Source organism: Molothrus aeneus, chromosome 2 (assembly GCF_037042795.1).
Source record: "Molothrus aeneus isolate 106 chromosome 2, BPBGC_Maene_1.0, whole genome shotgun sequence".
Classification (NCBI taxonomy): domain Eukaryota; kingdom Metazoa; phylum Chordata; class Aves; order Passeriformes; family Icteridae; genus Molothrus; species Molothrus aeneus.
Window position 1 is genome coordinate 115275099 of NC_089647.1, and position 26700 is coordinate 115301798.

Below are 26700 nucleotides of genomic sequence, written 5' to 3' on the forward strand. Positions count from 1 at the left end.
TCCGATTTATATCTTTTTATTTTTTACAAAAAATACATTTTAACAAGTAAATAGAAACCATTTCCATAAGTCCACCGTTGTCCAAAGTGTAAATGTACATTGTAAATTTGCCATTTTAATATAGACATGTGCTCTATTTTGCCAGTTGTCTACAAGAAATTCAGCTACAGTCTGATGAAACGTAATAAATAATGATTAAGAAATGGAAAAGCTACACACCAAGAAATGGGAAATATAAACTTTGCAAAAGTCATACATAGTTATATTACAGCCATCTCTTCCCAAATCAAACATTCAATTTCTCTTTATAAAGTACAACAGTAGTGCATTCCCGTTATTGGCATAGAGAGAGATCTTCCACTGAAATACTGTCCATGGAAAGAATTCCACTGAACTACAACTCAAAGGGACACCAAGGGATTAACTCAGGACAGTAGCAGTGCAAAAGCCAACAATATTGGCTTTATTTAAATTAAAAAAAAAAGATACTTCCTAAGAATTAACATATTGAACACTAATGAAATCATTTTTTGAATTTCAAAGTAAGAATCATTTTTCTGGATCGCTCTTTGGGTGACCAGTCCCACCACAAAGGAACAGATGGATTTGCTGTCTTTGCCACCCAGTTTGTCATTCCCAATGACTTGGGAAGAAATCCCTGCAGCTGGCTGGGAATTTCTCTTGGTACCATTGCTTCCAGGTTTTCCCATGATCATGGAAAAATGGGAAGATTTAGAGCACACAACTCTAAAAGGGGAGATGTGAAAAAGAGGAATTCCCTTTTCCTGCCTGTAATAAAAACTGTCTAAAGCTGTTGGAGCTGAACATTTTCACCCTGTTGTTTACACCACAGATAAAGAAGCATCCCTCCTTTTCCAAGTGCTTCCATCCAACTGGTCCATCCCCAGTTTTCAGGATAAAACCCTTAAGAACCCTTCTTTTGGTAGTACCACACAAATATTCCCCAAATATGGCCCAAATTCTCACCTACTACTTACATTTCTATCCCGTGAATGCAACACAGAACACTGCTGGGAGCAATGGAACAACACTGTGGGATACAACAACTCTGGGAAGGAAATCAAGGAAGTTCTTTTTTCTTTTTTTTTTTTTCTTTGCATTTCTAAAATATTCCACTACTTTAGAAGAGGAAATACTCACAGGTATTAATGCTTATATAAGATCCAAAGTCAACCAAAAGGTGTCTGTAGAAAAGTATTAAGATTCCTAATAGTAAAAATATCTGCAAATTTAATTACAAATACATTTCCAAAGCAAAATCCTTAATTAAGTACATCAGGGTGGGTCAGTATTGACAGTGTTCCTTGAGGAGGAAGTGAACAGCTAAATGTGGAATATTTACACTGAGAGATCCACCTATGTCAAATATATAAAGTGAAGCAGCCCCATTTACAGTCTGGAACCTACAGGTTATAATGGAAGAGCACTAAAACTCTGCTAAAACACCGAGATTTTAAGTACTGCTGATTTCATGCATTTGTTCCACCACTTGCCCTAAGATTTCATCCACCACATCAATGTCATAATTCACTTGCTGCAGGTCCAGGTCAGGCATGATGGTGGCCAGGAGCTGTCCCACGTTCACTCGGAGAGAGCGGAGCTTCAGGCTGGGGAGAGAGCAGCACAGCATTAGCTGGGGATGGATTCTGTGTTCAGAGCTCACCTCACAGAGCTGGACTCATAATCCAGCCTGGAGGTGCTCCATGACGCCCAGAAACCAACAAAAAAAAAAAAAAAAAGGATGCATTTTTTCTTGATGCAGCTGCATCAAGATTATTTCTAAATCTACCACTTTTTCCAAGCTTCTCTACGGTTTTCAGCAGGAAGGGGGATATTCCCTCAGTTTTTCAAACCAATCCTAACCTGAATTCCTGTCAGAAATATTTCAGAATAAGCATTGGTACAATCCTTTCCCCCACACCACCTGTATTTCTCAAAGCAGTTTTAAGGCCTGGTATTTTTATCCATTTAGAAACCCAAACTACGATAACCCACGGGAACAAAAGGAGAGAAAAACAGAGGAGAAGGCAAGAAAGAGGAGTTTGTGCAAAGGCTTTAAAATATAAAGAGGAAGGAAGAGTTATAGCCCAGGGAAAAGGCTGTGCCTCTCGTTTTTTGGTTTCTTTCCTGGATGTCCTTGCTGTGTCCTCTTCCTGATCAAATTGTTTTGCCATGAGCCATCCCTTCTGTGGCCCATTTCCTTCTACTCTCAGATCCTTTACCCAGTTCTCCCAGTGCTGCCATATCTCCATCAACTTGTGGGGGAAGTTACTTCCAAGTCTTGCATTTATTTGCTAATTCTTTTAATAAACGCACATCAGAGCTATAATGAAAACTAAAATTAAATGCTGACAGGTCATTTCTAATGTGGGTCAATTTCTTTTTTAAGACTGAGTCTCTGGAAAGAATCCAAGTTATTCTCCACTCTGCCAGGGCGTCGAGGGATCCTGGCTGGGCTCCCAGTGCCGGGCAGCAGGGAGGAGTCACTGGAGCTGGGCGGTGCCACCAGCAGAGTGCACTGCTGGCTCAGCCTGCGCTGCCACTGTCCCCAGCACCACGGGCACTTGCCCCAGGGTGGTGCCACCAGCAGAGTGCACTGCTGGCTCAGCCTGCGCTGCCACTGTCCCCAGCACCACGGGCACTTGCCCCAGGGTGGTGCCACCAGCAGAGTGCACTGCTGGCTCAGCCTGCGCTGCCACTGTCCCCAGCACCACGGGCACTTGCCCCAGGGCGGTGCCACCAGCAGAGTGCACTGCTGGCTCAGCCTGCGCTGCCACTGTCCCCAGCACCACGGGCACTTGCCCCAGCAGGAATTCACAGGTGCCTCTGTGGAATTTTCAGGGGATTTTTTTCCAGCTCATTTGTCCAGTTGGTCAGAGTCCCTCAGCAGCAGCTCTGCCCTCCTGAGTTTACTCCAATTTGATGGCATCAGGAATTTATTGAGTTCAATTGGCTCTGTCACGCTGGCCATGAATCCCAGAATCCCCATGGCTGGAAGAGAACTTTGGGATTATCCAGTCCAACAATCACCCCAAAATGACATCCCCAGGGCTCCTCCTGAACACTCCCACAGACAGTGACTCCAAACCTCCCTGGGCAGCTCAGCCCAAGGCCTGACCACTTTTCCAAGGAAATTTCCTTTCCCAATCTCCAGCCTGAGCCTGCCCTGGTGCCATTTGAGGCCATTTCCTCTCTTCCTTTCCCTTGGGACAGGCAGCAGAGCCTGACCCCCCTCACTGCCCCTCCTGTCAGGAGCTGTGCAGAGCAGTGAGGGCCCCCCTGAGCCTCCTTTGCTGCAGGCTCAGCCCCTGCCCAGCTCCCTCAGCTGCTTCTCCCAGGATGTTTTCCAGCCCCTCCCCTGGCCATGCTCCAGCCCCTCACTGTCCTTTTAAAGGGGCACAGAACTGGACACAGGACTTGAGGTGCAAAAGCTTTTTCCATTCTTGGCCTTGCTGCTGATCCCCAGTTTGCCCTCAGTCACCCCATGCTGCTTGTCCTTACTCCCTTTTTGACTCACATGGGGCTCCAGGTGGCTTCCAGGCAGATTTATTCCATGTTTTCCCTGGGACTGAGGCTGCAGTGACAGGATGGAGCTCTGGCTGTCCTAAATATGAGCATGCCAACTGCCTTTTTCCAGGAATGTGAACTTCTGGAGATACTACAAGGCCCTAAAGCTCCCTCTGAAATGCCTCTCCTCTGGTCCCAGGGGTCAATTTGCTGAATTGATCCCTTAACTGACTCCCCTTTTATCAGAGCTGATGCTCCCCCTTGGATTCTCCCCTAGCAGGGACCTCAGCTCACTCTGCTTCCCCCTGCTCTGGGCTTTGTGTGTGTGCTGTTCCCACTTCCCAAGAGCTCCAAGCTCTCCAGCTGGAAGTTTCAACCTTGGTTTAATTCCAAGACACACCCCAGACCCCAGGACTCCACAGGATTTGCCTGCAGCAAGGAGTTCTTACAGGAAAGTTTCAAATCCAGACTCTTGAGTTGATTCAAGAGAGAAAAACAGACTCTTAAAGTGAAGTTCATTGCACAGCAGAAAATAATGATCACCCTCCTCTTTCCTGCCTCCCTTTTCTCTCCTTGGTTTGCAAGTTGTGGTTAGAAATTATACAACATTTTGGATATTTTCAGAAGTATTTGTTTGCTATTCTCTTGTGGCCAATCCTGCTCACACAAATCATAAATCACAAACATCACTTGATAAAAAAGAAAAAAACAACAACATTAGTTAGGAGTCACAAAAGGCAGTAGAAAAGAATTGCAAGCATCACATTTTATTATACAATTATCAAACATAACCTTCATCAAAACATTTGAAATACAACCAACAAGCAAAAATCTTGAAATAACATCTAGAAAGAACAAAACTGATACCTTTCTCCATCAGAAAAATTTACAGAGTCTTCTACATTACTGGTGGTAGAATCATTTGCACGTGCTACAGCCTGGGGGATTGAAGCTTTTAACTGAGCCAGCTCTGCCTTCAGCTCCTCACACTGACAGGCCATTTGATTCTTCTCCACTTCCAGGACTTCAATCTGCCAACCAAAAGAAAAATCAAGCTGTAAGAACTATTCAAAACCTTGTGTAGTACAAGTGCTGTGAAACAGGGAGCGAACAATAGAAATAATTGAAGTGTCAGGAGCGTTTCAGCAGGTGTACCTGGCTTTTGTAGCTGTCCCTCTCAGTGGTGCACTTGTCCAGCTGCCTGAAAACATCATCCAGCTGCACTGCCATCTCATCCAGCTCACTCCTGCTCTCCCCATCAGCACATTTGCTGCACTCAGTCTTTAGGTTCTGCAGGGTGCTGCACTGCTCCTTGAGCGTTGCTATCTCCCCCAGGGCCTGCTCATAGAGAGCTGTCACCTCTGCCAGGCTCCTCCCGCCATCGCTCCCTTCTCCACAGGAGGGAACTGTCTCCGTTGCCTGGTGGCACATCTCCTTTTTCACATATTTGTTATTCATCTCCAAAAGCTGCTGCTCCAGTGTTTCCACCTGTTTGGTTAACGCTTCACATTTGCTTTGGTACATTTCTTTTTCTCTGTTCAATGATTGCAGCTGATTTTTCAGTTCATTTTCCATCTCTACAGATGTCTCAGGAACACCATTGACCTTGGGCTGTTCCTTTTCCATCCCTGGCCCAGGAATCTGGACTGGGATGTCTTCCACCTCCTCCTTTTTCACCACCAGCTTTGGGAGCTCTGTCTGTGTTGCTGAGCTCAGCTGTTCACTTCTTGCCTCTGAAGTGGTTGCACTGCAAGGTTCCCCCACAGCAGAGTTCTCCTTCTGCTTCTCCTCCTGATCCAAATTGATGCATTCTGTTTTTACCACAGGAACATCAGGATCTGCTGAAGGCTTTGGAGTGCTGCTCTCCTCTAAAATGATGACATCTTCATCATCATCCTCCTCCTCGTGATTGTTGAATGTTTTGTCGCTGAGCCGAGGCGTCTTTAGGGACACGGGTGTTGCACAGCTCTGCGTCCTCCTTTTGAGACTGAGGAGGAAAACATTCAAATAATCATTATTTATTCAAATATTAAAATAATAATTTATTTGCTTAAATGCTGCCAAATCATTTGTTTCCAACCATGGGCAGTGTGTTTCTCTGAGCACTGTTCCAAACTCACCACTCCAGAAAAATCACCTGCAGGAATAAATTCCTGCAAAAACAAGTGCCTGCCATCCACACTCCCACATTATTCAGAAACAGACCCAGCATCCCCAGGAAAATCCCCAGAGTTTCAGGAAAACAGCCTGTGGAGTGGGGAGAACACAAACTCTGTTCCTGAGTAGACAAATCACTAAAAATGCTCCTTTGTCATTTTCTTGCATTCATTTTTGTACTTGACCAAGTCTCCTGGAGCTTCCCGTGCTCCCAGAATTCCCACAGGAATTTCAGCAGCTGGAGCTGCCCCCAACACCAACATTTTCATTAATTTATTGATTTTAGAAATAAACAGGAATCTCCTTTGTACAGGTCCACTCACCTGCTATCAGCATCCAAATGAGGGGAAGATACTTTAATTAAAATAGGCAGAGATCTTCTAACAGAAGCATCTGAGGATTTTGGTATAAGTAACCTGGGAAGAGCTTCCTTTGCATTCGGAGCTGAGAATGTTTTGAAGTCTTTACTTGAAGAAACAGATGTTTTTAAAAATATTTCATTATTGATCTATAAGACAATGTAAGTTAAGAATGGAAATAAACAGATATTAGTAGATTCTTCAGGAGAGATTTAAGCAATTCTTTATATACCAACATCTAAAATTCTGACATTTCCATATCCTTGAACCCAGACTCAGGATTTTAGGATGATAAATGCTGACAAGACTACTGCAAATCCCACTTTTGCATTTGAAAGTGCTGAATCCCAGGCAAGAGCTTTTCCCAAGCTGTGTCTCTGTCTGGAGTTTGCCCGTCAGACACAAACTCCAGGACAGACATCCCTGGGAAAGCTGCTCAGGGTTCACTCAGCTGGCCCAAAATGAGCAATTTTTTCACTTTTAGAAATTCCTTTTGTAGTGGGGGAGATGTAATGGCAGAGAAACAGTAAAATGAAATAAATGGGTTAAAACAGCACATGCAGCATCTCTTCTCCAGAAATGATCTTAGGTCAGAAATTGACTTTGAATGCAACTGAAATGAAATCCCACTTAGAAAATTTGATTCTGAGTTACAGTCCAGACATTCCCATCAAACACCTTGATCTGCATCTGGGTTTAATCTGAATTTGAGTGTCTCCCTACACAAGTGTAGCTGTTCCACCTCTGTCTATCCCCACTGAGATCTCCACTTTTAAGGGCATCTTTACTTTAAAACAAATCCCCTTTCAAGAACTGGGTGTCCTGCCATAAAAGCAGTGACTGCCATCTCCTCTAGCTTTGGCCAGAGGCCTTTGTCCCTCTCAAACTCCTTCCTAAGGAGAAAGAAATGGTGGATTTTCCAGCACTGGGCAGCAAAGAAAGGGGATTTGGGGTTTCCTCATGGTGAGCAAATCCTGCAGAGCCACCAGAGTAACCTGGATGCTGCAGCAGACACAGGCAGCTCCTGCCAGCCTCAGCAGTTACCTGGTGGCTGTACTCCAGTCTCCTCTTCAGTTTTTCCCTGTCCCTGCACAGCACAAGGAAAGAATAGAAATGAAGAGCTTAGATTCAAACTGTTCATTCATTATAAAAACTGAATCTAAGATCTAAAAGCAAACAATACTCCTCATCTCAGCTAGATACAATAAGCCAAGTATTTTTGTTTATTGAATGAGAATTTCCTCAGGAAGCTGGAAACTTGTCTGAAGTTAGCTTAACTTCCAACAGGTTCCCTCTAGATTATTTATAAAAATATTTACAACAACCCCAAACTCCCACTTCTGGAATATAAGGCAGCATCACCATTACCCAAATCAGGTTTTGTCATACACCTTAGCTAAGAACTCTTTTATTCCTAAATAAATGTGTTGATCCTTTCAATATGCTTCAATGTGCACCTCTGAAATTTACACCAGCCAAGGTCTCCTAAGAGCCCTCAGACTTTGCTTCTGGGACATCACAAACTGATTAATAATTTACTTATGGGACATCCCAAACTGATTGTTCATTTATTGATGGGATGTCCCAAACTGATTGTCCATTTATTGATGGGATGTCCCAAACTGATTGTCCATTTATTGATGAGATGTCCCAAACTGATTGTTCATTTATTTATGGGACATCCCAAACTGATTGTTCATTATTTATAGGACGTCCCAAACTGATTGTTCATTATTTATAGGATGTCCCAAACTGATGGTTCATTTATTTATGGGATGTCCCAAACTGATTGTCCATTTATTTATGGGATGTCCCAAACTGATAGTTCATTTATTTATGGGATGTCCCAAACTGATTGTTCATTTATTTATGGGATATCCCAAACTGATTGTCCATTTATTGATGGGATGTCCCAGACTGATTGTCCATTATTTATAGGATGTCCCAAACTGATTGTCCATTATTTATAGGATGTCCCAAACTGATGGTTCATTTATTTTTGGGATGTCCCAAACTGATTGTTCATTTATTTATGGGATGTCCCAAACTGATTGTTCTCACACTGCCAAATCCTCTGGACCATCACCCCTCTGGGAGCTGGGCTGTCACCCCACCTGCTGCACAGCTGTCCTTGGTGTGTTTAGTGTTGGGAGCCCTGTAAAAGTCTCCAGAACTCACTTTTTCTTGTAGGTTTTCTCGTACGTGGGGTGTATTAAATCATCATCCTCCGGTTCTTCTGGCACGTTACAATTCCTGAGGGAAGGAAGAGGACACAAAAAGCCCCACAGGAGAAGGAGCTGAGCACCCCTGCTGCTGCCAGGGGCTGTGTGAGGGCTGGGGTGTCCCTGGGCCGTGTGTCCTTACCTGAACTGGGGGTCGGGGTTCAGGGAGCAGTACCACTTCTCCGGCAAGTGCTCGATTCCGTCCGGCAGCTTCCGCCACTTGAGGCACGCGTCGCACTGCACCCACGTCTGGTCAGGCTGTTTCCTGGGCACAACCAACACACATCAGCACCTGCACACCACAGAGGGCTCTCCTGTCAACAAACAGGGACAGTGTGCTCAGCTCTCTGCTGTCACACGGCACTCACTGGATCTCCTCGACGGGCAGAGCCAAGGGATATTCCTCGTTTTTCTTGGTTTTCATCTCATTCCAGTAATCGTTGAGCTTTTCTCCCAGTGCTGCTATTGTGAGTCTGCAAAGAAAAGAATGTAAAGATCACCTTGAATAATCCAACTCTAGCACAGGAAGAATCTTTATAAACTCCAGTGACAGAAAAAGTGCATGAACCACTTTAATCTTTCTAATTGCACAAAAGTGGGAAAAAAACTTTTCTAAAAGCTTTTCCTTTTTTCTTTTATAAAATGTTTTTATTTCAAAACCTGTAGAAATGAGGAATTGTCTTGAGTCATGTTTGTCAGCAAAGGAATTCCTGGAAATACGAGTCAGAGCACAAAGGCCGAAATCAAGAGTGCTGCTGATAGACAGAGCAAATCCTGGAGGGGCTTCACCAGTTCAGCCTCAACCATGGAATTTTTAAAAAGCACAAAACCAATCCAGCACCTGACCCTGGTTCTGGCTGCTCCTGCACATCCCAAGTGCAGGTTCATGGCTACTCTCAGGCTGATGTCCAACTTTCCAACAAGGAGCTGGCAAACATTTGATATCAAGTCTGCACTCTGACAAAAGGAGCAGCTCAGTTTCACTCAGGGTAATTTTCAGTTTTGTTTCTGAGTTTTTTGTTTGGTGCAGCTCAGGGACTCCCAGAGCTGGCACGCCCAGGAGGGAGAGGTGAGCAACAACAACAAAGCCCCCAGGGGAGGGGAGGTGAGGACAGCCCCTGGAATTGAGCTCTGAGCAATCCAGTGGATGAGTAACCAGCCCAGCCCTGGCTCAGCACCTGCCCTGGGCCTCAAACCAACACAAATGTTTGTGCAGTGAACTCAAAGTGTGACCCAGAGCTGGGATCCAGGTCACCTCAGCAGGAAGTGCTGAGCCAGGGGACAGCAGAAGGGCAGAAAGGAGCAGTGAGGCATGGATGGGACCACGTCCATCTTGTGGGGAGGGAAGAAGTGCAGGGCACCTTTCCATCAGGCTCACAAGCTTCCAGCCCAAACCAAACCAAACCACTTTGTGAAAGCCTGCAGCACTCCTGGCACAAAAAGCTTCCCAGGAGATGTTTCAAGTGTGGTGTCACTCAGGGGAGGTGGCTGGGGGTAAAACCAGAGAAAGCTGGGGGGTTACATTCCCACTTAACAGTGCTGAAAGCAGAGGTGAAATGCAGCTGCTGCTTCCTGGATGGAATGCAGCTGGCATGGGGAACCTGCTCCTGGGTGACAAACAGCACACAGAGTGGGGACAGCACAGCCAGGAATCCCTGCAGGAAGGGAACTCCACGGCACCAGGAGCTGACAGAACACACAGCAGCCAGACAGGAGAAGCTGTTTTGCTGCTGAAGCAGCAGCTGGGTGAATTCCCTCTCCTCAGATGAACTTGGCTCATTATTTAATTTAATTGCAAGATTAACTCACTCCTCCCACCCAAAGTTATGTCCAGGAACAAGTGGATGTGGCACTCTAAGGTTTGGAGGTCTTTTCCAGCCTTAGTGATCCTCTGATTCTCCCCATTTCTCTGGATATTGACTTAATGACATTTTTTGGACAGACTGGTTGGGCACAAAGTTCCCAGATTTCCTGGGGTGCTGACACACAAAGGGATTGAGGAAATCTCCCTTTCATGGGAAGTGCTCAAAAAACCCCAAAAAGTGGAAAAAATTCCCTGCTCCCTGTGCCTGCCCCGGGCATTCCCAGTTCCTGCCCTGTGCCAAGGGAACTGCTGGTGCCACACACAGGAAATGGTTCAGGATCACCAACATTTGCTATCAATGCCCAAAATTTCCACATGAAAATCCACATTAAAAGCACTGCTGGGCACATGGAAAATGCCTCCTCCTGAACAGCCACAAAAGAACATCCAGGGAAAAACAAGGTGGAGTGGATTTTGGGGGAAAATATTTATAAGGAAAGGGATAGAGGCAAAGAGGGGGCAGACAAAAAAGGGTCTAAAAAGAACTGTCTGCATTTAAACCAGGTTTGGCCACAACACCAGAAACTTTTATTCTTCCTATTGAAAGAAGCAGCTTTATCAAGTATTTCCCAGGAAATGGCAATATGGGCTAGAAAATGCAGATAAAAATACCTGTATTCATTGGTGTAGTCAAAATCTTGTTTGTTGTGAGTTGGTTTTAGGAAGTTGCATTCAATAATCCCAACAACACCCACACCCATGTTGTTTGCCTGAAAGGAATTAAAGTTTATCAGGAAAACCAACACAAAATCCATGCCAATATTGCAAGAGTTTGCTGGAGGTAATTATTAACTGGATCTACACTGGGTAAAAAGGAATTTCTGGCTTATGACTCCTCTGCAAGGAGAAAGTCTTCATATAAACCCCCTAAAGAACAAATCCTCTGCTCCACCCCTGGTTTTGTCCTGAAACATGTGCTCAGATTCATATTTTTGTATCAAACAGCTCAAAACCAAACAACTTAATACAATTTTCAAGTGCTGCACAGAGTAAAAAAAGGTGATTTTATCAAGTATACATCAATATCTTGCTTTCCATCCATATTCTTTTTTAAAATCAGTGTTTGAATGAAATTTATCAAGATGTTGAAATATTCTGAAGCCTCAGTTTCTTACCTTTAACTGACAGCCAACTCTTTCATAAGCTTTGATGAGTCTGTTTTTGTGGTACATCATTATTCCATAGTGATCTTTGTTCCTGCAGTTAAATCCAAAAGTGATTCTGACTGTTTTGGCCTTTGAGCAGATATTAAGGAAAAACAGGGTGAATCTCATGGAACACAAAAAAAATAAGAGTTACTCTGAGTGGGTCTTAGAGCTTTCTTTTCTTATACTGAGATAATTCCTTCAGTAGGACTTAAAAAAACCAAAATAACAACATCAACAAAAAAACCCAAAAACCAAACAAACCAACCAAAAAACCCACCAAAAAATAACCCCAAATGTATCAATATAACTGAAGAAAATGCAGTCACAGAATTCAGCTCTGCAAAGGAAACATTAAAGGATACATTGAGAAATTTGGGTCTGTAAATATCCCTCTCGATGAAGGCCAAACTTTTGGAAACCAGCTGTGTTTTCACCTTCTGCCCTCTCAGGATGATCTGCATGGTTGGCTTCAGGTACAAAATACTGCAGTAAGCCTAGAAAACAGATTCTGTTAAAATGAAAACATTTACACCCTCCAGCTTCCAAAAATAATCCCAATTTTAAAGATCCAACACGTACTCTTAGGGAGTAATCACTTTCTGGAACAATCTGGTCCATCCTCTCCTGTTTTTTGTAGCCTCTTTTGCCTGTTTCATCCAAGTCTTCTGGAATTCTGATGTCATATTTATCCTTGTCAAAGTCAAATTCTGGTTTGTCATTTTTATCTCTAAGAATGAAGATGGGAAAATGTATTCATTATAGAGGAAAAAAGCAAATACAAGAGGAGCTGTTGTGGGAGAGCCAGGAAATGAGGGAAAAAGGGGAATTTTGCTAAAATAAAAATTGGGAAGCTGGATTCAAGTTGTAAACTGCACACAGCTTGTTCCAGTTATTCCACACACAAAGAACGCCCAAATCCTTCTGTCTTTGCACACACTGAAAGAAAATTTAGTGAAAAGTAAAAAAGACTGGATTTCTCTTAATTTCTACAATTCCAAATCCTTTTGTGTGTGCACACACTGAAAGAAAATGTGAAACAAATGAGATGTAAAAGCCTGGATTTCTCTTAATTTCACCTACTCCAAATCCTTCTGTGTTTGAACACACTGAAAGAAAATGTGAAATTAGTGAAAAGCAAAATACTGGATTTCTCTTAATTTCTACAACTCCAAATCCTTCTGTGTGTGCACACACTGAAAGCAAACATGAAATTAGTGAAAAGTAAAAGCCTGGATTTCTCTTAATTTCTACAATTCCAAATCCTTCTGTGTTTGCACACACTGAAAGAAAATGTGAAATTAGTGAAAAGTAAGACTGGATTTCTCTTCATTTCTACTACTCCAAATCCTTCTGTGTTTGCACACACTGAAAGAAAATATGAAATGAATGAGATGTAAAAGCCTGGATTTCTCTTACTTTCTAAGGTTCCAGATGATGATCCTGGTGCCCTTTTTGCCTATGATGGCATCCAGCTCTGCCAGCAACTTCTCCTCAGTGGAGAACAAGGAATGGGCCAGGATGGCCTTGAGGCTGTTCCTGGATTCTGCGGGGTCGCTGATCTGCCGTGGGCACTGGGTTAAGGACAGGCACAGGAATGCAGCACAGACTGCAGGAAATGAGGACACGGCAGCACCCAATGCCCAACGGCAGCTCCCAATGCCCAACGGCAGCTCAAAATGCCCAACTGCAGCTCCCAATGCCCAACGGCGGCACCCAATGCCCAACTGCAGCTCCCAATGCCCAACGGCAGCTCCCAATGCCCAACGGCAGCTCCCAATGCCCAACGGCTGCACCCAATGCCCAACGGCAGCACCCAATGCCCAACTGCTGCACCCAATGCCCAACGGCTGCACCCAATGCCCAACGGCAGCACCCAATGCCCAACTGCAGCTCCCAATGCCCAACGGCAGCACCCAATGCCCAACGGCAGCTCCCAATGCCCAACGGCTGCACCCAATGCCCAACGGCAGCACCCAATTCCCAACGGCTGCACCCAATGCCCAACGGCAGCGCCCAATGCCCAACGGCAGCGCCCAATGCCCAACGGCAGCGCCCAATGCCCAACGGCAGCGCCCAATTCCCAACGGCAGCTCCCAATGCCCAACGGCAGCACCCAATGCCCAACGGCTGCACCCAATGCCCAACGGCTGCACCCAATGCCCAACGGCTGCACCCAATTCCCAACTGCCCATTGCACAGCTCAGAATCCCTACAAAGTGAGAAGTTTTAACCAATTACAGCATAATTTCCTGGCTTATGGCTCCTCTCAAAGGAAAAATTTGGATATAAACAATGCATATGGAAGTTTGAAAATTTTAAAATTTGATAGGAATTTTCATATTAATTCATTTTGATAGAAATGGTATCAAATTTAGAATTTGATATAAAAATTATATCAAAAATTGATATAAACGTGAAAATTTGATATAAATATCAATATATACATTTGAAAATTTGATATAAATTTTCATATAAATTCATATAAATATTCATATAAATTATATCAAATTTTAAAATTTATATAAAATTATATTGAAAATTGATATAAATTTGAAATTTTGACATAAACATCAATATATAAATTTGAAAATTTGATAGAAATTTTCATATAAATTCATGTAAATATTCACATAAATTGTTATTAATTATATCAAATTTAAACATTGATATAAAATTATATTGAAAATTGGTATAAATTTGAAATTTTGACATAAACATCAATATATAAATTTTAAAATTTGATAGAATTTTTCATATAAATTCATGTAAATATTCACATAAATTGTTATAAATTATATCAAATTTAAACATTGATATAAAATTATATTGAAAATTGATATAAATTTGAAATTTTGATATAAACATCAATATATAAATTTGAAAATTTGATAGAAATTTTCATATAGATTTATATAAATATTCATATAAATTATATCAAATTTTAAAATTGATATAAAATTATACTGAAATTTGATATAAATTTGAAATTTTGATATAATTTTGAAATTTTGATATAAACACCAATATATAAAATGGAAAGGAGAAAATTTCAAGTTTATATCAAAATTTCAAAGAAGAAAAGTGATATAAACATCCAGGTATAAATTTAAAGTTTTGATATAAATTTTCATATAAATTCATTTTTATATAAATGATATCAAATTTGAAAATATAAATATGAAGTTTTGATGTAAGTTTGAAAATTTGATCCGAAATTGAAATTTTGATACAAAATTAAAATTTTGATATAAATTTGAGAATTTTCTCCTCTCCAAGGAGAAAATTTTGATATAAACATCAATATATAAATTTGAAAATCTGATATAAATTTTCATATAAATTCATTTTTTATATAAATGATGCCAAATTTGAAAATCTGATATAAATTGAAATTGTGGTATAAAGTTGAAATTTTCTCCTCTCCAAGGGGAAATTTTTTACAGAAATATCCATATATAAATTTTGAAATTTTGATGTAAATTTTCATATAATTTCATTTTTGATATAAATTATATTAAATTTGAAAATTTTCATGTATTCAAGGAGCAAATTGATATAAACATCCATATACAAATTTGAAAATTTAAAAAATTGATCTAAATTTTCATATAAATTAATTTTTATATAAATTATATCAACTTTGAAAAATTGATATAAATTTGAAATTTTTATATAAAATTGAAATTTTGATATAAACCTGACATTTTCTCCTTTCCAAGAAGAAAAGTGATTTAAACATCCATGTATAAATTTGAAGTTTTGATATAAATTTTCATATAAATTAATTTCTGATATGAACTACATCAAATTTGAAAATTTTATATAAACTTGAAAATTTTCTACTCTCCAAGGAGAAAATTGATATAAACATCCATGTAAACATTTGAAAAGTTGATATAAGCTTTCATATCAATTCATTTTTGATATAAATGATATCAAATTTGAAAATTTGATATAAACTTGAAATTTTGATATAAATGTGAAAATTATCTACTCTCCACGGAGAAAACTGATATAAACATCCATATATAAATTTGAAAATTTAAAAAATTGATATAAATTTTCCTATAAATTAATTTTTAACTAAATGGTATCAACTTTGAAAATTTGATATAATTTTGAAATTTTAATATAAATTTTCAGATTCGATATAAATTTGGAAATTTTCTACTCTCCAAGGAGAAAATTGATATAAACAACCATATATAAATTTGAAAATTTAAAAAAATTATATAAATTTTCATATAAAATTATATTTGATATAAATGATATCAAATTTTAAAAATTGATATAAATTTTCATATAAATTCATTTTTGACATGAACTACATCAAATTTGAAAATTTGATATAAACTTGAAAATTTTCTACTCTCCAAGGAGAAAAACTGATATAAACATTCACATATAAATTTGAAAATTTTAAAAAATTGATATAAATTTTCCTATAAAATAATTTTTAAATAAACTATATCAACTTTGAATATTTGATATAAACCTGAAATTTTTATATAAATTTGAAATTTTGATATAAACACCAATATATAAAATTGAAATTTTGATATAAACCTGAAATTTTCTCCTTTCCAAGAAGAAAAGTGATATAAACATCCATGTATAAATCTGAAGTTTCGATATAAATTTTCCTATAAATTAATTTTTAAATAAATGATATTAACTTTGAAAATTTGATGTAAATTTGAAATTTTAATATAAATTTTAAAATTTGATATAAATTTGGAAATGTTCTGCCCTCCAAGGAGAAAACTTTGCCATCAGCACCCACAAAAGCAGCCAAAGCTTTCCTTGGGGCACCGTTATCCCCAGAGTTGGGCCATAGCCGCAGCTTTGCGGCGGGCGGGCAGGAAGGATATGTTGGTTGGTGAAGGTGATGATGGGAACCATGACGTGCTCTGCCTTGGTGGCCTCCAGGAAGGTCTGGGACAGCAGCCCCACGCTCATGGTGTCGCCGTTCTTGGTGAAGACGATGGCGTCCTTGCCCAGGCGCATGGAGCCCGACTTGAAGCCGTTGCCGTAGAGCCCCACGGGGACGCGGCCGTTCATCACCGACTTCTCGCTGAAACCAAAGCTGCAACCGGGAAACACGGAGGGTGAGGCCTCGGGTTTGAGCTCTTAGGGGTTTCACATTCTGTGCTGCTTTAGTGTTTGGGGCTGGGCTGTGTATTATGGGATGGTGAGCTCTGTGCACAGAGCAGGGAGACAAAACAATTTCTGCTCCAGCTGGGCACCAAGGACAAATGATCCAAATCTCAGCCCAAGAGCACAAACACCGTGGGCTGGAGAGAGAAAAACAAGCAGGGTGGGTCTCTGTTCCAGACTGCAAGGCAAGATGGATTCCATTCCCATCTGTATGGCAGATTATCTTTTCCCAAGTGGGCAGTTTGCCTTATCTCTCTCTGAGTGCTCACAATCACTCCTCCCTCGGGAGGGGACATCTGCTGATAACAGCCATTGAATGTCCCTGCATGGCTGATAAGAACTGCAGCATCCCATTGGGAGATGTGAGCCCAGAGGGAGGGGCCAAGCATTCCTGCCTGGATATAATCTGGAGATTCTGGAACACCAGCACAGCTTCTGCACTGGATTCCCCAGAGGAACAGCAGCTGCCTCTTCTCCCACTGGATCTTCAGAGGAAGAGACTGCACCTTTCTCCAGGATCCCTGCTCCAGCAGAACCAGCCCTGACACTGCAGGAGGGCTGACCCACAATTCCAATGGTTCTGCTGCCAACACCCTGACCCACAGGGTGTCAGGTTGTGTTCTGACTCTGGCAGTGTTGTTCTAGTGCACTGCATTGTTTATTTTATCCTTTTATTTTCTTCCCTATTAAAGAACTGTTATTTCCTGCTCCCATATTTTTTGCCTAAGAGCCCCTTAATTAAAAATTTATAGCAATTTGGAGGCTGGGGGGAGGGGGTTTACATTCTCCATTGCAGGGGAGGCTCCTGCCTTCCTTAGCAGGCACCCGGCTTTCCAAACTGAGACAGATTCCATAACCTAAAGCTGGAATTGGACAATGAACTCCAAGATGCAAATGGAGCAGTATTGCATTTGTGGGGTGCCCTGTGGCAGGGAGGAATGATGAATCTGACTCCATGTTCTCAGAAGGCTAATTTATTATTTTATGATACTATATTATATTAAAGAATGCTAAACTATACTAAAGAATACAGAAAGGACACAGACAGAAGGCTAAAAAGATAATAATGAAAACTCCTGACTCTCTCCAGAGTCCTGGCACAGCTTGGCCCTGATTGGCCAAAGAGTGAAAACAACTCCCAGCAGAATCCAATGGAACAATCACCTGTGGGTGAACAATCTCCAAACACATTCCACATGTGAGCACAACACAGGAGAAGCAAATGAGATAAGAATTGTTTTCCTTTTCTCTGAGGCTTCTCAGCTTCCAGGAGAAATCCTGGGCAAAGGGATTTTTTCCAGAAAATGACTGCCACAGAGCAGAACTTCTAAAAGTGAGAGACCTTGTGACTGGCTGTCCATTTTGGGACCATTTTGGTTCATCTTGGGTGCAGCCCTGGCTGGGCTCTTGTGCTGCCCAAGGTGCATCCATTGAGTTCTCCTATTAAATCCCTGCTTTATTCTTTAGCTCCTTCCAGCCTCTGCTCTAGGTCAGCCTTCTCAAGGCATCAAGGGTGGGAAAAAATCCCTGCAAAACTTGAGGGTTCAAGAGATACAAGTGCAGGACTTGGCAAATTATTTAACCCAACCCTCTTGTTTTAGAGGTCAGGGATTCCTGAACAATTAAATCCTAAAATCATCTGGACAACGCTGTTAAAACCACACATCAAAAACTTAGGGAAATCTCCTTCCAGCTTTTAAGTATGGAACAGAAATATGAAATTTGGAATTAGGTGAAAAAGCATTGTTATGGGATTCTGGTAGTTACCCTGTAATTTCACAATTAATACTAATAAAAGCCCCTAACCCTGTCTCTTTTCTCTCTCCACTTCCTAGTAAAAGTTTGATTCACAAGTTTTCCATTTCTGTATCACACTTCAAGTAAAACAGGGAACTGCACATGGAATTTAGGATTTATTATGGTATCTAACATAACAGTTATGTTAGATAGAAAAATAACAGTTTGAATTCAAACTTGCTCAAATTTAAATCTGCAGGCAGAGCAGTTTTTTACACTAAAAGAGAAATTGCACAGAAGCTTTTTGCTTCTGTAGAAATAAGAGAAAAATCAGTTCCAACCCTACAGAATATTTAAAGATAAATAGACAATAATTTAAATAGTAGAAAATCCATTAATTTTTCTACAATACATTCTACTATTAATATTCCAATGGGTTTGAGCTAAAAATCCCTTTTTCTCTCATTCACTAACTTAAACTAAAGCAAGTGTGTCTGTGCCCACAGCAACGAAAATCCCCTCTCAGGGGGTGCTTTTGTGCTTTTAGCACTTGGATCTCACATATTTCATGTACCAAATTATTATTATTATTATTATTATTATTATTATTATTATTATTATTATTATTATTATTATTATTATTATTATTATTATTATTATTATTATTATTATTATTATTATTATTTTAAATATTTGAATTCTCCTTAGCTCAGATCATCATCATCATCATCTCAGGGGTGCTTGGTGCTTTGTGGCTTTGTGCTTTTAGCATTTGGATCTCACATATTTCATGTACCAAATTATTGTTGTTGTTGTGGTTATTATTATTAATAATAATAAATAGTAAAAATATTTTAATTCTCCTTATCTCCAATAATAGCAACAACAACAATAATAATAAAGATTATGATGGTAGTAAAAATCAAATGTTTGAATTCTCCTTATCTCTACTAGCAGTCACTACAGAGTTTCCACAGCATAAAGGGAAGGCTGAGAGATAGGATAAAAGGAAATGATGAGGTAAAAGTTCCCTGACAAAGTTACAGGGAAGCTTTAGCAGCATCTGCCTGCTCTGGAGTCTCACCTGGACCTTCAGAAATGCTGAATTTATGAGCAAAACCAGTGAATTATGGATGAGAAACAAGAATACAGTGAGGAATAGCAGAAGCAGAGGTGGAATTTGTAGCAGGCAGGTGCCAGGAGGTGCCCACCTGAGCATTTTGTGCAGTTTCTCGGAGTTCATGCCATTGCCGTTGTCGGTGAAGGTCAGGCAGATGTTGTCGTTGATGACGGTCTTGTCGATCCAGATCTGTTTGGCACTCACATCCGGATCATAGGCATTGTCTGAGGGCAAGGAAAGCAGTGGGGGACACAGAAAACAAAAATTAACTGAGTGCAGACACACTTTAAAGTCAATCAGAGTGTTAGGATGGAACAGCTGCATCCAACCCAGGAGAACCTCACCAAACCAACACAAAACTGCCCAGATGATCAATGACAGTGACACAAAGACCAAAGATGGAGCTGGAGGTGAGCAGCTCACACGAGAACAGAAAATGAAACCAAGCCCAGGTTCCAGTTTCATTTCCTGCCTGCAGAGCAGCTGATGCAATGTCTGCTTTCTCCCAGCCCTTACTGTAAAATGCTTTAGACTCAACTTTCTGTTTACAGGATGTGAAAATCAAACTGAGTAAAGAGAAACCAGGGCTCCACAAAGCCCTCCTGGCAGCAAAGCCAGGCCCAGCTCAGCTGCCCCAACGCCACTTCTGTCCATCTTTTCCCCTCATCCCCAGGCATTTGTGAGGGGGAGGAAGGGTGGGATGTGATGGCACCTCTGTCTCATTGCCTGCCTGCCAGGTTCAGCTGAGACACAGAAAACAGATCAAGCCAATCACAGGAATCACTGCTTGGTCACAGGCTGGTGATTCCTTGGCAGGTTTCTTCCTATAAACTTTAAGTCCAAATTGCATCACAGTGAAATATTTCATAAAATGTATTTCAGCATCACAAAAGAGGACAGACAGGTACAGCTGAAAGTTTGGAAGTATTTGGAGTGTGAAAAGAGCTGAGATGATTGAACAGATTGTACTCCCAAAACAGCCAGGCCTCTCCACAGCCACAGGGCTCTGGTTTCCTCCTTTGGGACAGCTTTGACCTCATCTAGCTGAAAAATCCCTGTTTTCTTCTGTTGGGTTAATTTTCTGGAGGGAGGGGGAAGGAAAATGGGGAGAGGAAAAGGAAAAGGGGGAGGAAAAGGAAAGGGGGGGAAGGAAAAGGAAAGGGGGGGAAGGAAAAGGAAAGGGGGGGAAGGAAAAGGAAAGGGGGGGAAGGAAAAGGAAAGGGGGGGAAGGAAAAGGAAAGGGGGGGAAGGAAAAGGAAAGGGGGGGAAGGAAAAGGAAAGGGGGGGAAGGAAAAGGAAAGGGGGGGAAGGAAAAGGAAAGGGGGGGAAGGAAAAGGAAAGGGGGGGAAGGAAAAGGAAAGGGGGGGAAGGAAAAGGAAAGGGGGGGAAGGAAAAGGAAAGGGGGGGAAGGAAAAGGAAAGGGGGGGAAGGAAAAGGAAAGGGGGGGAAGGAAAAGGAAAGGGGGGGAAGGAAAAGGAAAGGGGGGGAAGGAAAAGGAAAGGGGGGGAAGGAAAAGGAAAGGGGGGGAAGGAAAAGGAAAGGGGGGGAAGGAAAAGGAAAGGGGGGGAAGGAAAAGGAAAGGGGGGGAAGGAAAAGGAAAGGGGGGGAAGGAAAAGGAAAGGGGGGGAGGAAAAGGAAAGGGGGGGAGGAAAAGGAAAGGGGGGGAGGAAAAGGAAAGGGGGGGAAGGAAAAGGAAAGGGGGGGAAGGAAAAGGAAAAGGGGGAAATGTGTGACCAGAGGAGCTGCTCTTCCCTTTGACAGCAGCCAGGTGCTCAGTCAGCCTGGCTGGGGGCCCAAGCCCCACCTTTATTTTGAGGAACCAGCTCATCACTCCCTGACTGCGGAAAAGAGGAACTGGAGATGTCCAGTTGACTTCTGCTCACAATCAAAGGCAAGATGATCATCAGGAGCTAACAAAGAGATGCACAAGCCCCAGGTAATGCAGGTAACAGGAGCAGAACAAAAAGCAAAAGCACTGAGGATGTTCAGCCAGGTCTTCCCCTAAAAGGAAGGAAAAAGGGTTTGTACCAAGGAACAAGAATTATCCCAAGCTATTGATCACCTACCTATGAGTTCTGCAATTGCACTGAAGGGCCAGGTGTGACTGGTGGAGTTGGTGTGCAAGAACTTTGGGCACAGCTGGAATAAAGCACAAGCAGGGCATTAGTTTGTGCTCTCCAAGGCAGAAACCAGGCTGTCAAATAAAGGAAATTTCACGAGGCTGGTTTGGACAACACCACCAGAAAGTTGTAATTGAATTGATTTCTGGGTTTTGGCAGAGAACATTAACACAGCTCTTGAAGAGGAAATCAAGCACAGTTTCAGCATGTTCTGAGCATGGGCTGTCATCCTAACAATCCTTTATCTTAATAAACATATAAGGAACTACTGCTATCTAATGATTCCAGAGGTTACAGAAAACATCAAAGCCATGGTCCAAACCCAGTAACAGAAGCTCTCAGATGTTAAAAACTCACCTCTTAAACCAGAGGGATTCAAACTTCATGTGAAGAGTGAGCAGCACCCAATACCCTCTGTGGGGCACTGTCTGTGCCCACAGTGACCAAAATCCCCTCTCAGGGGGTGCTTGGTGCTTTTAGCACTTGGATCTCACACATTTCATGCACACAAAGGCACAGGCACTGCCAGAATTAGATGAAAATATGCGAATAAAGCACCTCTTTAGGGCATGTAAATTGGAGATGTCAGTGCCAAAGAGCTGCCAAGCAGCCCCAGCCTAGGCTCACGTATATTCACTTCCAGACGTGGAAAAGCAGAACTAAAAATCCATGTAAGTTAAGGACCTGTCCACACAACATTTGGAAAAAATTTAACTGCTGCAGCTGCTGGTTGTGTTTGCATTAGCCCTGAGGAAATCCATGGTTACACTCCTACAAAGCCTTTAACACAAACCCCCTGCACAGATGTGCTCAAGCCCCCCTGCCAGAGTCGTGGCGATGGCAGAAAAAGCAGCACCATGAACACAACACACTGAAAACTGCCCTTGTACCACTGAGTCACACAAAAACCACAGCAAAATCCACATTATTACACAGAGAAAATCTGAGAGAGATTTTAAAATACTGTGCACATATCCACATTGCATTTTACAGAGTTACTTGTTGACAAGCACTTCTATCAAGGTATGAAGCGTAAATAAAAGTAAAGTGTAAATATAAGTGCAAATAAAAGCAAGCAGCCACCTCAAAGCTCCAAGGTGAAAAGGAATGATGCTAAAAGCAAATCCCAGAGCCACAAACCAGGCACAGAGCAGGAGAAAGGCACAGGGAGAAGCAGCAGCCCTGGTTCAGAGCAACAGAAGGTGCCAAGAGCTGTCACCTCGATGCTCAGGTCACAGCAGCACATGACACAATTCCAAGTGCAACCTAATCCCTGCATTTCTCCATGGAGCACCAGAGGGAGCCGACAGCACCTTCCTCGTTGCCATCTGTGCTGCAGAGCTCCAGGTTTGCAAAATCTGGTGCATGGAGTCAGGCTAAGCCAGGGTGCTCCCAACAAACACTTCCAAGTAATTCTGAATCCAAAAGAAAAATTCCTCTGGGCTATTAATGGAAACCTCACATGTGCCATGGCATGTGGGCAAAAGCATCTTGGGATTTCTCCCCCTGCTGTGCAGGAACTCAGGGGATCCTCAGAGCCCTGGGTGATTCTCCTCATCTGATTCTCCAGCATCTGCTCCTGGGTTTTCTAAGCTTTGGGATCAAAATCCACCAGAAACAACTGCTGGGGTTTTTCCCACCTGAAATCCCTCCCTGGCAAAACAAAACCAGACTTAAAATCCCCAACCCACCACAGGGATGCACACTCAGGGATTTGGCATCTGCTCAGCTCCCTGCTGAAACACTGAGGAACTCCAGGCACACAGGAGGCTGCAAGTGCTGGATTCCCTGCTGGATCCATTGCTGGGCTCCCTGCTGGATTCCCTGAAATCTCAGCAAGAGGGATTTGGCAAGAAGCCCTGGCTGTGATTTTGACAGAGGCATCAATTCACACTTGGGAATTTTATGGAATTCTTGAGGCTGGCACAGCCCTGCCAGCCCATGCAGTGCCAGCTGTGCCCCATGGGCACCTTGTCCCCAGCCCAGAGCACTCAGTGCCACCTGCAGGGGACACCTGCAGGGCTGGGCACTGCAAAGCTCCCTGGGCAGCTCTTTCCAAAGCCTGAGCACCCTTTCCTGGAAGAAATTCCTTCTGAAAAGGAAGCAGCACCTCCCCTGACCATCAGACAATGCTGAGGAAGGACACCTCAGTGTCACCCACAGTGGTGTCATCACCAATAAATGTCTTTTTCTGCCTGTGACCCAAACCATTCTGTGTGCACAGCAATCAAAGCTTGCCTGTGTAACACAACAGCTCCACTGCTGTGAACCACTGGGAATTGTGAGAACAACATCCCAGGAATCCTGCTGGCATTCTCCAGATCATTGCCTGGGGGAGGCTGCAATGTTCACAGCACTGGGAAGTGTCACAGGTACAGGGAGGGGAAGATGGGAACTGGAACCCATCTCCCATCCCTCAGCAAAAGCTGAGCATGAGTGCCACAGGGAATTCATGGGAGAGTTACCTCAGAGCCCACAGCAGCACCGGGTCACAGAATTCCACCCTGCCCTGGGCTGGGAGGGACCTTAGGGACCGCCCAGCCCCAAGCCCTGCCCAGGCAGGGACACTCCCCAGCAGAGCAGGAGGCTCCAAGCCCCATCCAGCCTGGCCTGGCTCATTAAAACAAGGGCACAAAATCAGATTAAAGAGCAGGAGAACGGTGGTTTTAGGCCATCAGTTTTGTAGCTTCCTCCAGAGCAATGCAGCAGTCAGCAAGCACTCCCTAATTCCTGATGAACTCACCAGGAAATATTTCAGTCCGTTTGTCCTTACACTTAATTCATCAATGCACCACTTTAATTAGCTCATAATTAATTGAGATTCAGTAAGAGCTGAACACTCACTTTGCCAATCCAGCTGTTTTGCTCACTCAGCCAAACATATTTCGTTATTCAGTGAGTTTTTCTTTAGTAATTTCATTTTTTTCTGTGCAGCCAAATGCAGTTCAAACCTGCCTATCTGGAACTGACCTGTCCTGAGGACAGCATCCCCTCAGTTATAGCAGCAAATATTGAGGAATAAAGCAGTTTATCCCTCAAAAATGACAGGCAGCTTGGGAATTTCAGTTCCCACCCCTTGCAGATCCCAAGGTGTGCACAAATCCCAAACCCCTGCAGAGTTTGCCTCATCTTAGGAACTTATGGCTTGCACATAATAAATGTGTGTTGTGTCACCCATCATCACGACAGCAAATCTTTCATTTGAGTGAAAAATGCAGCTTGGTTTAGCCTGCATTTATTTAACAACTTCTTGGGAACAACTCTGCCATTTTCATGGAATTCTTGAGGTTGGCACAGCCCTGCCAGCCCACAGAGTGGGCAGCACCTTGTCCCCAGCCCAGAGCACTCAGTGCCACCTGCAGGGGACACCTGCAGGGCTGGGCACTGCAAAGCTCCCTGGGAATCTCATTCCAAGGCCTGAGCACCTTTCCAGACAGAAATTCCTCCTGAAATTTCCCCTGCCAGCTACACAATCCCAGGTCAGCACTGCTCAATGAACCACATCAAGGGACCGATCCAAATTCAAAACCACTCTTAAAATATTAACCTGGATCACTTCCCTGAGCTGCTCCATTGCTCAGCTGGACAAAAATCTTGCCAGAGCTCCAGCAGGAGATAAATTCCAGGCTGGGAATGAGTTCCCAGGCCCTCCCAGTGCCTCTGAATCCACAGGAAATATTTTATATTGCCAAAGAACTGTGACTATCAGCTCTCCCCACCATTCTCTGCATTACAAAGCCTTTTATAAAACCTGGTCAAAACTGCATCAGCTGCTTCACCTGAGCAAAAAATAAATAAAATAAAAAAAAAAAAAGAAAAACCCTACAAAACCCACAGCTTTCACTGGAAAGCCACTGAATGCAAATTCTCAGCTGTGCCTGCAACAAACAAAACCAAAGAGCAGCCTAAAAATAATTCAGAAAGTTCCCAAGTGCATCTTGTTTCATTTGTACTTCTGAGAGTTCAGCCTGGCAAAGTGATTTCAACCTGAGAATGATTTTAAACTCTGAACTGCCACAGGCAAAGGCTGATTTTTGATATTTTTCCTCTCAAGACAACCAATAACACATCCAAAAAGTAATAATAAATCCAAATCTTTATCTAAAGAAGCAGGACAACCCTGCTGCAATAAAATATCACACAAATGATGGGTTTCAAACACTTGCAAGAACTAAAGGCCTGAAATCAAAATGAAAATGCAATTTTGGAACTTCAAGGAGATGATGTTTAGGCTCACCTCTAGAGTAATTTATTTTAGCAACTTTTATTAGAGTAATATAAATTCACATTAAGGTAACAGAAATGGCTATTAGGGTAACAGAAATCGATATTAGGTGATAAAATTTCAGCCAGAGGTTGAACTCAATGATCTGGGAGGTCTTTCCCATCCTAAATGATTCTGTAATGCCAGCAGTGCTGAGCATATTCCAACACACACTTCCTTACACTCAGTATTTGTCACTCAAATATTTCAGAAGTTACTCATCAGAACACTCCCGCTCCTTTCCCCTGTCCTAAAGCAAGGTGATGAGAACAGGTGAGATTTAGAGGCATTGACTTGGGAAAACCTCTCCTGTTTCCCCTGAAAAAGCAGCTTTAACTTCATTTCCATCGGCACAAACAACCCAAGCAATTGCCACAACAGCTCAGCAACAACGCTGCGACTGAAAACCCCACACAGCAGCACCGAACTGCGCGAACACTCATCCCTCTCAGCTGCAATTAGGGTTAAACTGTAATTAGGCCGCTCGCAATAAAAGTAGTTAAGATTTGAAGTTACAAGCCGGCAATTAGAGGTCACGGCGCTCGCCACAGGCGGGGAAATCCCGCCCCCAGCACCGAGCCCACCCCCAGCCCTCACCTTCCCCTCGGACAGCCCGGCCGGACCCAGAGGAGGGAATTTTCCCGGATCAGAGCGGGGATGAGGGCGGGAAGCCCCCGGGCCCACGTCCCCCACAGAGACGCGGCAGCGCTCCCCGCCCTCGCTGAGGGAGTGACCCCGGAGGTGCCCAAGGCCAGCCTGGACGGGCTCCGAGCAGCCTGGGACGGTGGGAGGTGTCCCCGGCCATGGCAGCAGGCTGGAAGGAGCCGGTCCCGAGCCGGTCCCCAGCGGGTCCCTCGGGTGCCGTGCCCCGGCCGGCCGCGGCCCCGCCGCCCGCCCGCCCGCACTCACCGCGCTCAGGCGGATCCCGCCCTGTGTTTTCGCCGCCATCTTCAGGCCGCGGCCCCGCGCGCGCTTCCGCCTCCCCGCGGCCTTTCGCGCTTCCGGCGCCGGGCGCGCGCACGCG

The 26700-nt window shown here is 43.0% G+C and overlaps 1 protein-coding gene across 1 annotated transcript; it reads right to left on the bottom strand.

Moving 5' to 3' along the window:
• MORC3 (MORC family CW-type zinc finger 3) lies at positions 1 to 26640 on the bottom strand. The gene is made up of 17 exons (XM_066545566.1): positions 26586 to 26640; positions 21359 to 21431; positions 19384 to 19516; positions 16150 to 16364; positions 12695 to 12842; positions 11858 to 12005; positions 11641 to 11772; positions 11246 to 11365; positions 10743 to 10840; positions 8635 to 8739; positions 8409 to 8531; positions 8223 to 8297; positions 7089 to 7131; positions 6009 to 6193; positions 4684 to 5515; positions 4396 to 4559; positions 1 to 1628 (listed from the first exon to the last, which is right to left on the bottom strand). The coding sequence occupies exons 1-17, from the start codon at positions 26622 to 26624 to the stop codon at positions 1475 to 1477; spliced, it is 2787 nt and encodes a 928-aa protein (XP_066401663.1). The 5' UTR covers positions 26625 to 26640; the 3' UTR covers positions 1 to 1474.
• Positions 26641 to 26700: the final 60 nt, after the last annotated feature.

Coding starts and splice junctions, on each gene's coding strand:
- MORC3 (XM_066545566.1), bottom strand. CDS start 26,624: ATGGCGGCGAAAACACAGGGCGGGATCCGCCTGAGCGCG. Junction 8,298..8,408: donor AACCCCGACCCCCAGTTCAG/GTAAGGACACAC, acceptor TCCTTCCCTCAG/GAATTGTAACGTGCCAGAAG. Junction 5,516..6,008: donor CATTTGGATGCTGATAGCAG/GTGAGTGGACCT, acceptor TTTCCTCCTCAG/TCTCAAAAGGAGGACGCAGA.